The sequence below is a fragment of the Protobothrops mucrosquamatus genome, unplaced genomic scaffold (genome assembly GCF_001527695.2).
Source record: "Protobothrops mucrosquamatus isolate PMUCROS unplaced genomic scaffold, P.Mucros_1.0 scaffold225, whole genome shotgun sequence".
Classification (NCBI taxonomy): Eukaryota; Metazoa; Chordata; class Lepidosauria; order Squamata; family Viperidae; genus Protobothrops; species Protobothrops mucrosquamatus.
In genome coordinates, this window is record NW_015386576.1 from 1,238,977 (window position 1) to 1,252,321 (window position 13,345).

A 13,345-nucleotide genomic window follows, 5' to 3' on the forward strand; every position below is an offset into this window, starting at 1 on the left:
TATTCTATTCTATTCTATTCTATTCTATTCTCATCAAATCTGGGCACTTTGGAGATGTAAAGCTGAAAGAATCTCTTTTTCATGGATGCTTTTCAAGATTTTGATTTTTTAGGGATATTAAACAAGTCACTTAACTTATTTCAAAAACTATTTTAGAGAATAGCAGGACAAAATGTAAGAAAAGGCTGGGCCACAAACATTAAATGGCAACACAATTTTTGAATAACATCCCTGATTTCGTATAAAATCAAAATTATTATGGTGTTTCAGTATGCTATGGAATAGTATATACTAGTACATAGCATAGAAGTGAAACTGCAAATGGCCTCAAAGCTTATTGCATGGAAGATCAGCATGAATTGTACATTGGAGAGAAATCCTCATCCCATTGTGACAGGTACATATAAAATAAAAGGAACCAGTAATATATTAATATATTCACAACCATTTTCTACTGTTGGACCTCAAGCTTTTGTTTAATATAAAGGTTATGTAGAAGCTTCTTGGGAAGCCTAAAGGCAGAACATAAGCATATTAATTCTCACTGTTGCTTCTCACCAACTGAAATATTAGAAATATATTGTTTCTAATCTCAGAGACAACATATGACCACCAAGTAGCACTGATTACTCTATTCTGTTAATTATTATGACTAAGCATCTACTTTAATAGCCATCACCTTACCTCATGGCAACAAATTCCATAATTAAACTATGTGATTTAAGGATTTCCTTTTGTGTCTTCTGAATATTTTATCATTCTACTCATTTAAGAATTTTTAATGGGAAAATGGGAAAAAATCTGCTTCCAAAACTATACATTATTTTTCAAAACTCCAGCATTCATTTCCTTCATCTGAAGAACTGCTCACACACCTGGTTGATCTTTTCTAGAACTTTTCTAGCTCTGACTATGCTTTGTAAAATACAGCAAGCTGAATTTTTTAAACAATATTTTGTTTTTGACATATCATACTTTTTCTTTTATTGGTTGATACTCTAGTATTATGTTCTTTTCTTTTTGGTTTCTGATTGTAAATAAAATAAAAACAATGTTCAAAACACGGATATGACAGTTTTTTCATTACAATAGCAACTAATGAAAATTTTGACCATTTACACACGTGAAAATTTTACTGAAAAGGTAACAAGTTTTAAGTGTATCCAGATACCTTTCCCTCTTTTATATATGCTAAATATGTAAAGCAATCACTTCTCTTTGTCATGGTTATTAAGCAAATCACAGCACTTAAATGAATCATGCGATCATTAAACAAATTCAGTTTTCTCTATTGACCTTCTTGTTGGAAGCTGGCTGGGAAGATCGCAAATGGCAATCAATGATTCCAGGACTCTACAACCATTGTACATACATGTCAGTTGCCAAGCACCCAAATTTTGATCACTTGACCATGAGGATGCTGCAACAGTCCTAAGTACAAAGATCAGTTGCAAGTCGTTTTTTTCAGTGTCACTATAATTTCAAACTGATTACAAAACATTGCAAAGTCTATGTAACTTTTGAATTATATAGCTTGATGAATGCTTGTGAATTATTTCATCAACACAGGGATCAAGGAATTCTTATTAGGCAATCTTTGCCTATTTCAGTAACAAAGCGAATCCAAAAGTCTTATCTGTGCAGTTACTGAAGGAGGTAACTGTGTTTATGGTGAACAGTTCATACAACATTGTCCACATAAACCAAATACAAAAGATTAAGAAATAGGAATGCATTCATTCCAATAATTCTAAAGTCATTAGTATGTTTGTGTGTGTGTGTGTTAAAAATGTATTTCCTTAGAATACTGGAAGTACAAAATAACTTTGCAATGTTTCTTAACCCACTGTTTTTTCCTTTATGTAATAAGCTATAGACCAGACAACTCTTTTAGCAGGAATATTGGCAAAGTAATTAGTACATAAATTCATAATTTTTGATAACCTCTAACTGTAGAAGATAGGTAATGTGGAAGTGGACAGGAGCAGATATAAGATTTTTGGTCTCTCACTGAAAAATGTGTACAAATATGAGGTTAACAGCTTTCTGACAAAATGATAAATGAAGAAATAATAATAAACTCAGTCATGAAATAGTCTAGTATAAATGCGCAAATAATTCTGGTTTTTATATATCTTTTAATTTATACTTGCTCCTGCCTACAATATGGAAACTGGAAATCTCATGAACAAATAAAGTAAAATTGTCAAATGGTAAGTAATAGAAAGACAAAAGGTTATTAAATATCATTTACAGGAACTAGAAACATTTGTTTTCAAAAATATATTCCTGTCCCAGATTGTTCATTTCTAGGGCGAAGATAAGGAGAGGAAAAAACAACACTGTAATCCTTTAGTCAATCCATAAAGATAAATGGTTAAAGGTTCAGGAATCCGGCAATGTATAATGGAAGAAGGTATCTTTTCCATGCAACTTGGCAGGCAGCAAGAGAGCAGCCATCATAAATGAGTAATGTGCTGATTTCTTTTGGTACACTGGAAACAGTAAGCTCTCTGTGGAAAAGCTGGCAATCATGAAAGCACTCAAAATATACACAAATTGACATCAAATATCTAGTTGGCTGAGTGGTGTATTCTAATGTGCTTCGTTAACAGATTTTCTCATTTATGATGTTAGTATGTTAAATTTCCAACGAACAGCATCTGTCACAGCAACATTTCTTCAGCTGCAACTGGAGGAGCTAACAGATTTTCAGGAGTAACTGAGAACATAGGAAATACATTAGAGAAAGCAATCTCATAAAAGTTCTGCCAGTTCTGCCTTGCTTTTCTCTGCATTTTAGCCTTTTATACCAATAGTAAATGTGAAGTTCCATTCTTCATTCTGAATTTAAATGGAAAAAAAGTATAGGCTTCATAGAGCAGTTTATAGCTTTCAGCAAAATCCACTGGACACGAGGACTAGAATACTTGACGCTGATGTTCTGTTTTGTTAAGGGTCGAAAGACGATGATTGTATTGTTGCAGTTATTTATAAAATACATACTGCTACCTTTTACTTTGGATCCACCAGCAAACATTAGAAGTATTTTTTCACAATACTTGATCCCCAAGGATTAGTCTTCTAGAAGAGGAGGAGGACTGAGATGAAGCTGAAAAGTCTCATTTTGGAAGATACTATTCAGGGCAGAATCCCCCTGGGAGAATTGGACAAAACCATGTTTTTCACCACCATGATCTCGAGACAATTCAGTCAAAAGTGCCAACTACAAAATAAAAGAAATATGGCTATTGTAAATGATAAGGTTATATAGGCAGTGCAGAAACAAATTATTTCAAAGAGGAAAGTTCAACATTGAATTTTCATTAAAATCACAAACAATAACTTTTGCATTTTTCTTACCAATTACGTTAAAATATTTTTGGCTATATCACAATAAACATGCATGTAAATTACACATATGTAGGAAAACAGTCCTAGTAGAAGTCAGATGTGAACAATAGTTTTAGCCGGAAAAGATAAAAATAGCTTTGTGACTATATCCAGTAGGATATAGATATATACTGCATTTACATTAGTTAATTGAGTATTATGGCATTTCAGGATGATTGTTATGAAAACAAAGAGTGTTTAAAGAATAAAAATGTAAATACTGTATATACTTCAGAAAAGTATGAACCATTTCTGAAGGAAACCTCAGACGTTCTACCAATCAGTGTCTGTCTGATGCAGAACAATTGAATGTTTTATTTAAAATATTATTGTGCATCAAAAGGCATGGACGAAGACAGTCAAAATGGGTCAAGGTGCTGGAAAAACCTTCCCTGAGAAAAGGTAGTTTATCTAGGAAAAACTTGGAAAAAAAATAGTTAAATTAATTATGGTAAAGTTGAAAAAAAAATCAAGCAAGGTTTAAAGGAAATATAAACAGAGAAATGTTTCATCTGCTCTGACAGAGCTGTATGCTTTTCAAAGACAGTTGCTGTTGAAAGAAAGCAGGACAAACAATTTCACTTACTGCATTTCCTGCTTATGGGCATCAAATAAACATTTAATTGGTCACAATAAGATGTAGAACCTGATAGGACATTGATTTCTTTCAGTGTGTTTTTTATGTCCCTGCCTTGTTTATTTTCCATCCCAGACAAACACAGAGACAACAATGACCTTTATGATATCTCAGATATATAATGTCTGAAAGCATGTCAAAGTTTGATCCAGTTTGTATTAAAAGGAAAATATAAAATTACATTACCCTTGATGTTCCACGATATAGACGACAGAGCTGGTCAAAAGCCTGAGCTTGCTGAGGATCCAACAGACACTCTGAACTAGTCTAAAAATTGAACATCATTAACTTAAATAACAGAGTGGAAAGGGACATTCGCACTTCTGAGCCCAACGTCTGCTCAGTGCAAGAATCCAAATTAAACTATCCCACAGTATCCAAACCTTGCTTGAACCCATCCACTGTCAAACTGCTCTTGCTGTTAGGAAGCTTTATTTTCTAATATTCAATTAGAAACTATTTTCTACAACTTTTATGTATTTTCTGTATCATACCTTTTGGAATCATGAGAAATACCAAGTTCACATGGATAGACTGGGAATCCATAACATTTATCAAGAATCTGGCATACTTTTATAACCAAATTCAAACAACATGACATAATTCCTTAAAGGAATGAAAGTGAATAATGCTGTAAAGACTATAGCCAAAGATTATGATGTACTCTTTATGACAAACTTCTAAACCTTCTTATTTGTATTCTTTATAACAAATTAACATTAATTATCAATGTAATCTCTCCTATGGAATTTCAGTTACATTGGGACTTTGTCAGGTTTCAATAAGTCAATGAATTACAAAACTTAATTACCTCCTTGAAAATAGGGAGGGAGGGAGGGAGGAAGGAAGGAAAAAATCTAACCTATTAAAATCAACACCATGGGAAAACAATGCGAGTTAGACAGTACCATCACCAGATGGGTTTGCAGTTGGCTGACCAATCACACTCAGCATATACTCCTCAATGGAACTACACGTCCATGGAAGAAGCACCCAGTGGGGTGCCTCAAGGTTCTGTCTTGGGTCCAGTGCTCTTCAACATCTTCATAAATTATCTATATGAGGGAACTGAAGGGAAGCTCATCAAATTTGTGGATAACACAAGGCTAGGAGTTGCTAACACTTTAGAAGATAGATTCAAGATTCAGAAGGATCTTGAAAGATTTGAGCACTGGCCTCAATTCAACAAGGTGCAGTTCAGTGGTGAGAAAAATAAGGTCCTGTACTTAGGCAAGAAAAAACCGATGCACAGGTACAGGATAAACAGTACAACAGTAGTGTCTATGAGAGGATCTAGGTATTCTGATGGACCACCATTTAAGTATGAATCAGCAATGTGCTGCAGCTGTCAAAAAGGCAATATAAACCCAGGCTGCATCAATAGAAAGATAGCATCAAGATCATAGTAAGTGAAGTAGCACTCTGCAATGCACTAGTAGGTACAATTGGAATATTGCATCTAGTTCTGGTCATCCCAATACAAAAAAGATACTAGAAAGACTGCAGAGAAGAGCAACAAAGGTGATAAAGGATCTGGAGACTAAATTGTATGATGAATGGCTAAAAGAACTAGGTATGTTTAGGCTAATGAAGAGAAGCTTTAGGGGACACCTGATAGGAGTTTTCCAATACTTGAAGGACTGTCACAGGAAAGTGGGGGTCAATTTATTCTCCACAGCACTTGAGATCAGGACAAGAAGCAATGGATGGAAGCTCATCAGAGGGAGATCCAACCTGGAAACAAGGAGGAATTTCCTGACAGTGAGAACAATTAACCACCAACATCTTGTTTCCCAGAGTTACAGGTGGCCCATTGCTCAAGAAAAGATTGGACAATCATTAGTCCAGGATGGTATAAGGACTCCTGCCTTTGGGCAGATAGTTGTACTAGGAGACCTCAATGGTTCCTTCCAGCCCTATGATTCTGTGAATATTAATTTTATTTACTAAGTATTAACTATTCCACCCAATATTGTGTCATCCACTACATGATAAGCTTTCTCTGAACCCCAGATGTTAAGTAATTAATGGAAATTCTGGAAAAATATATTGAAGGATAGAGGACTTAAAAACAATCTTTTTGAGAATCCAATTTTATACTTTGACAAAAAAGCATTGATAAATGTTCCTTGTCATGATTTTTGAGAAAGTTCTGTATCCACTTATCATGCCATCAAGCCCACAGTTCGCTATCCTGCTAACCATCATGTCAGAGATTACTGTGCCAAATGTTTTGCTAAAGTCAAGAAATATATCTACACAATTCCCACCATCTATTGAGAAAGTTACCTAAACAGAACAGAACAGAGTACTCTGGCAAGATTTGTTCTTGACAAACCCATACTGACCTCTAACAAATATTGCATTGTTTTCAAGGTACTTTTAAATCAATCTCTTTTAAAAGTACTCTTTAGATGAATCAAGCCCTGGAATCTTCCCTGGTAGCAATGTCAGACTAAATATTTTGCAATTTGTTGGACTCCCCTTCTCCTTTGAAGAGAGAGGACATTTGCCCTCTTTCAGGTATTTGGGGATTCACCAACCTGTGATAAAAGATTTGTCAAGAATGCTTGATACTTAATAAGGGTTCATCCAAATCACCAGCTAGTTCTTCCAGTACCCTAGTATGCAACTGAAAGTAAAAAAAATATTCCTTGCTATATTTTTAATCTATCCTTCTTTTCACAATTTCCTGATGGAACACATAATTGTTGTTCCTTTTGAACATGATGATCAAATAAAATATTGAGTGGCTTTGCCCCCACCCCTCCCTTTTGAGTTACACATATTTTGCTATCTTCATTGAGCAGCTGGTATATTGATTTTTTTCTTTTCCTTTTCTTTTGAACAAATCTAAAGAAGCCATTTTCATTACCATCCTTTGCTAATCTCAGCTCATTCTGAGATTTCTTTTTTCCTGACACCAGCTCTGCAATTCAAGGCTGTCTGTAATTTTCCTTTGTGATTTGGCCCTCTTTTCATTTCCTATATGTATTTGTTTGTTTTTAGATCTTTACGAATGCCCTGAACAATCCTTAATGTTCTGGTTGCTATATCTTTTAAAAAATATTTAAATAACTAATGTAACCCTCCCCATATTGTAAAGGACTTCTGAACTGACATTTCATTTAATATTTCTCCTAATTTATTCTCCAAAACTAAAAGCAATTGAATGTGTGAATTTAACAGTGTCCAAGTAAATATGAAGTTACATGATTTTATATGTTGATTCCAAATTACCATAGTTAAGCAATACCAGGCTTTTTCTTTATAGAGTTCTATACACAATAATAATATAGAATAATTGGTTCCTATCTTCAGACAAGATATGTCTTCCCCTTTGCTGTATTTTATTTGTACATATTAATCAATCTGGTTATTAAGAATATTTATTGAAAGTAATTTTGTTATTGCCATGGAAACAAATGCTGCAGGCAATTTCTTTTTTTAAAACTAAAGGAAAGCTCTATAGGGAATGCCTTAGAATATCTAGCATCCATGTTATTCTGTCAATATTAATGCTCACACTAAATTAGGATATACCTTTTGCTTAAGAACCAGCAACTGGCCAAGCAACTAATAGTTCCACCCAAGAATATTCTTGCTCAGAATGTTTATATATCGGATTGAATTAGATTGAATCCTAGTTATAAAAAAATGATTATTTTTACACTATATAAACTTTTCTAAAATTTACAAATATAAATACAGTAGCATGTAAAAGCTGAAACCACATTCTGAATGTAAAGTAGACATTACTTCTAGGAACAATTTTTTGATCAAGTAATCTGACAGAGACATACATTCTTAATTCTATGAATGGCAATGGAAAAAGTTTGCGTTATAAAGTTTCCACATCTGTTTTTTCAAACTTACAGACACGATTGCACGTTGTAGCCAATCACCCTAATAAATATCATTTTTTTCATGAGAATAAGAAATAGGTTTTGATGTCACACCATTCTAGTTCTGAGGATATACAAAGTTCATTATCCTGAAGCTCAACTGATCCAATCTTGATGGTCCTTGGAATCAAACTCAGCTCAATTTTGCATCAGGAAAAGCTTTTCTAAAGAAAGATTTCAGGAATGAAAGTCTGGCTCTTCCTCTGGAGGCCTGGTTCCATTATAACTGTATGCATTTTAGGAAACAAAATGACAGTCATCCTTCTTGCACTCAGGGGGGAAAAGTTGACTTCTGCATATCCATCTAAGAGACATGCTGTTGCTGCTACTTTTGCTCTTGGCTTGGGCCAAAATGATTTTTCTGCTGTCTGTCATTTCAGAAACTGTTCTTTGACTTTTCCTAGCTGCCTGCAGCTTTTGTTGGAAGCAACCTCTAAATTTTTTTGGTTCCATCCAACTTCCCTCTTTGTCTTTCTTGGTCTGAATTGGAGAGGAAATATTATATGAGGCACAAAAATACACTTCCTGTTGTTTAAAAGAATTCAAAAGACAGACTGAGCTGTAGACAGGCAAATCTGTAGGAAACCATTGTTGAAATGCTGCCGTATGAGAGAAAATGTGAAACTTAGAAATACTCTTAAAATAAAGTTCTTCTATTCAAAGTAACCCTTACATTTAACATTTATAGCAATCATTTTTCCCGAGTCTACACTTTATTTTCCAGCCTGTTTGCTGAGCAGGGTGCTCACAGAAAATAAAGGAGGGGGAAGGGAAGAGATTCCTGCCACTTCCCATATAGACCTCAACACTACTTCAACATTCAAAGTGACAGTAATTTTCAGCAGAGCAAGAACCACACTGAGGAACTATACTCCAGATGCTTGGTGGCATTTTTTTAGCATCAATCCATGTTTTGATCAAAATAAATAAAATAATGGAAGCCTTGAATGTATATGTTAGAAAACACACTTTAGAAGAACACACTAGCACTATAAGTGATAATAACAAAATGACCATTTTGGCTTCATTAGATATAGAAAAAGCCTTTGATAAGGTGTAAATTAAATTTTGGGAGCAAGTTATGAAATAATATTAGTTTCCAATCCAATTTATTTCCTGGATAAAATATTACTATTTGAGTCCCTTTGTAACAATAAAATTATTTCCCCTATAATGAAGACGAGATACATAATGTGTCAAGGATGACCCTATCTACAGTAATATTTAATTGTGCTGGAAACTCTGGCATTCCCAATATGACCATCTGGCAATATTTGAGGTATACATGAAGCAGAAATTGAGAATAACTTGCTCTTATATGCAGATGAAACTTCAGGCTTCCTAAATCAATATTAAAAATCATCACAAAGATTTATGACAATGGTACAGAAATATGGTAACTATTCTGGCTATCCAAATGAGTAAGACTAATATGCCAATTGACAAAAAAGAAATCTATGGAATTTATTGTTCTGATTCTATTAAATACTTGGGGATAATTATTCCTAGGAAGATACTTCATTTAATAGATATACAGTAAATATTTTGAGTTATAGATCAACATACTTATGACTGTAACAGGAAGAATAAATGCAATGAAAATAAATGTTTCAAGAGTGATATATATTTTGAGAATGTTGCCCATCATATTTCACCTCAATATTTTAGGTCAATTGATAATTAATGGTTAATTTGTTTACAAAATTGTAAAATGCAAATGTCACAGGTTTCTTATGACCATGTTGGTTTTAATTATCCTGATTTTAAAATACACCATAATAGATATTAACTTCTGTAATGGTATGTAATTCTACATTCAGAACCTAAGACAGATTCATATGTTGACACGTAAGATATTCCTCAACTATTACTTAAGAGAATAGCCTCTTCACCAGATTATACTGAAGCTTTGAGTATATAAGTGAAAAGGTCTCTCCCTTAGCAACTTGGGAGATAGGATTTCCAATGAAGATGGCCGACTAAATACACGCTCAGGGAGGGATCCCTGAAGGGGTCTTCCCTCGGCTGTAGCTTTTTAACTACTAACTGAAGGGACCAACATTCCTTCAATTTTTATGACCCACCCGGATCAGGGGGAATCTAGGAATTACCCTTCAGGAACCTTGGATACAGCTGAGCTCTGCAAGCAACTTCAGGAGCTGTGCTTCAAAGCTGCTGCATGCCAAATGCTGGGGAAGAGGGGCTGCAATCTGTTCGTCATTAAAACCGCCATTTTGAAATTTATCTTTCAAATGGACAGTAAGTCATGCCTTTCATTTCTTTAAGGACTATTAATCTTTATTAAGTTAAGTTAAAAGAGGCTACACCTTTTTGAAGACCTGCGTCATTTTGGGGATTTCTTTAGTGTTAAACAACAAGGAAGAAGGCTGCTAAGGTAAGCCAAAATAAAGAAGTGTGGAGCAAAAATAAAAAAAAAGAAAGAAAAGCTGATGCAGAAACATAAAGACTAAAAGCTGTGGTTTTAGTTTATTATTGTAGTAACTTATAACTTGGTCTGCTTTGCTGTGGATGGCTAAAACTTTCTGATTTTTATGATTTCTGAACTACTAGCAATTCCTAAGTAACTTACAAAAAAAAGCTATTATTTGACCAAAGAGGGAGTCAAAATGGAGGAGCAAATTATTAGAGATATATCTGAAAACTCTCTAAATAAAATCCACCAGTTCGTTGACCAGCTATGCTCCAAGGATGATAAAAAAAAACCTTCTCAAACTATTTTAAAGATGCAAATATGTGTAGAAAGTTACCAAACTACTGAGGAAACTTTACAAGTAGCTGAAAATGCAGAGGAATTAACTGCAGTTTTGGAATATAAACCTGACCACAACTTTTATTATGATGCTTTAAACATAAATCTCTCAACACAACTGAAAGAAAAACTTTAAGAAAATCTGCAACTCTTAAAAAGAAAAGTTTGGGACTTTTTCTTTAAGGACATTAATGAGGTCGAGAAATTTTTGATAAAAAGGGAGGCTTATAACTACTTGATTAACTTTCCAGAGAAGAAAAAGATTTTACTCCATGAAGACAAGCTGGAAGGAGTGACTTAAACTTAATGAGTTAACTGGATCTAGGATGCATTTTTATTTGTTTGATATTTGTAACTGAAAGAAAGTCTTAATCCAAAATTTGTATATGTATGTATGTATGTATGTATGTATGTATATGTATATGTATACATACATACATGTATGTATACATACATATACATACATGTATATGTATGTATATGTATGTATATGTATATATGTATGTATATGTATGTATGTGTATATACATACATGTATATGTATGTATATGTATATATATGTATATGTATGTATGTGTATATATATATATTGTTGAGTTCAGAGAACCGGCTGCTTCCAAAAGTCTGTTCTAGGCCTGGGAGGCCTGGAGGAGGCCTCCCAGGCCTAGAACGGTCCACGGGAAGTACGTGGATGCCACTTCCGGAAGTCCATTCTAGGCCTTGGACGGCCAGGCCTGTATCCACACAAAGAACCAGTTGTTCAAGTATTTGAATCCCACCAGTATATGTGTGTGTGTGTGTGTGTGTATATAATGCTTAAGTAACTCTTACAAGTATGCTAAATGTTATTGAAAATGTATTTGAGAATATCTGTGTTAAGAGAAAGTTAAAGAAAATGTAATAATTTAAAGAAAAATTTTGAGTTTTAAAAAGGATGTTTATAAAAGGAAAGAAAATATTATTCTATAAGGGTAGTTTGGAGGAAGGGATCTGAATTTAATACTGAAGTTCAAAGCCTATACATTAAGAAATTTAAAAAAAAGATGTATTAGAAAGTTTTGATTTTAGAAATATGTTTAAAGAAAAGTTTAGCATTTTTAAAAAGGTGGGGAAAAAAGAAAAAAGAGTATTTTCCCCTGTAAAGTCAAAGAATTGAAAAAATGAACCTTGTTAATAAAAATGGTGATAGTTCACAAAGATTATTAGGTGCAAATAGAAATACACACTATTTCCATAGCAAGGAAGATAAAGCAGGAATAGTTAAACTGAACATTTTATTCAAAGAGGAGAATATATTTAAGTACTTTTTTTCACTTGGATATCACTTCTGGATTTTGTGTTTGAGATGAAAAAAAAATGAAATTTTGACTTTTGTTTTGTCAATTAGATAGATTTGTTATAAAAATTAATTATATATTAATGTGTAAAAGCAAAAAGTTGAGGCTGGAGTGTTTTTATCTTGTACTGTGCTAAAAAGAGTCAGAAGTCAAAGCCTTTTCTTTCTTTTTTCCCTTGTACCTGACATTTTCTTTTTCCCCTCTCTTTTTCTTTCTCCTAATTTCTTATTTCTATTTTTCTTTGTATTTTATATATTAAATAAATATAAAAAGAAACTTGGGAGATAAACTAGTTGTTCAAATTTCTATACTTTTTCCTATCGTCTTTCAGATAAATCTTGTTAAAGAAAATGATGAGAGAATCTTGTTTTCTGTTGGGGTGAGGTATTAAGAGCTTAATTATTCACTGGACATTTTTTTCAAAGGTTTTGCTTCCTGAAAACCTTTTGGTGATTCAAACGGAACACAAATATAATTTCACAATGACTGTATCATGTAGAATCCTTGAAAAATATGAAATTAACTTTTAATGATTATAAGGTACTTAATTACATGTTTTCCACACACTGCATGAGTTCAACAAAACTAAAAGAGTTTTGCTGCCGATTTTCTTTTTTTTTCAAATATAAATTTTTATTATTTTCATCATAAAAAAAAAACACATCACAAGTACATCACAATGCTACAATAAAAACCCCACCCCCCACCCCCGGACTTCCCAAACCTAATCCCAGGATACTATTCAACTAAAAGTAAACTACTATTAATGTCCCTAACTCCACAAAATATTATTCTACATAAGTAGGTGAAATATATATATATATAAAAAAAAAACAAGTCTAAAAACCTAAATTATATTCCACCATTCTATGCTTTTTTTGAATATAAACAATCCATCTTCTCCATATTAATAAAAATTGTTCATTTGAATGATTCTTCGGATAAGCCGAAATTTTTGCCATTTCAGCAAGATGCGAAACCTTCAATCTCCAGTCCTCCATTGTAGGTAAAACTTTACTCTTCCAATTTTGAGCTATCAACAAACGGGCAGCAGTTAAACAATACAACATCAAGTTCGTTTCTTTTACATCCAAATTTTGTGTAATACCTAGGAGAAACAACTGAGGCAAAAAAAAATTCTTCTTTTAAAAATTTGCTGTAAATTCCACCACAATTTTATCCAAAAAGCCTTAATAACCTTGCAAGTCCACCACATATGAAAAAAAGTTGCATCTTGTTGTCCACACCTCCAGCACTTGGATTCATAATTCTCATAAATACGAGACATAGTTGCAGGATCCAT

At 33.3% G+C, this 13,345-nt stretch overlaps 1 protein-coding gene across 1 annotated transcript in view; it reads right to left on the reverse strand.

Moving 5' to 3' along the window:
* Positions 1-1,943: 1,943 nt before the first annotated feature.
* The window catches only part of VPS8 (VPS8 subunit of CORVET complex), a 108,007-nt gene continuing 96,605 nt past the window's right edge, over positions 1,944-13,345 (reverse strand). Inside the window, exons 45-46 of the mRNA XM_015814153.1 lie at positions 4,217-4,297; positions 1,944-3,226 (exon numbers count right to left, since the gene is read on the reverse strand). Coding sequence (XP_015669639.1) covers positions 3,077-3,226; positions 4,217-4,297 — 231 coding nt within the window. The 3' untranslated portion in view covers positions 1,944-3,076. The remainder of the gene's footprint in view (positions 3,227-4,216; positions 4,298-13,345) is intronic.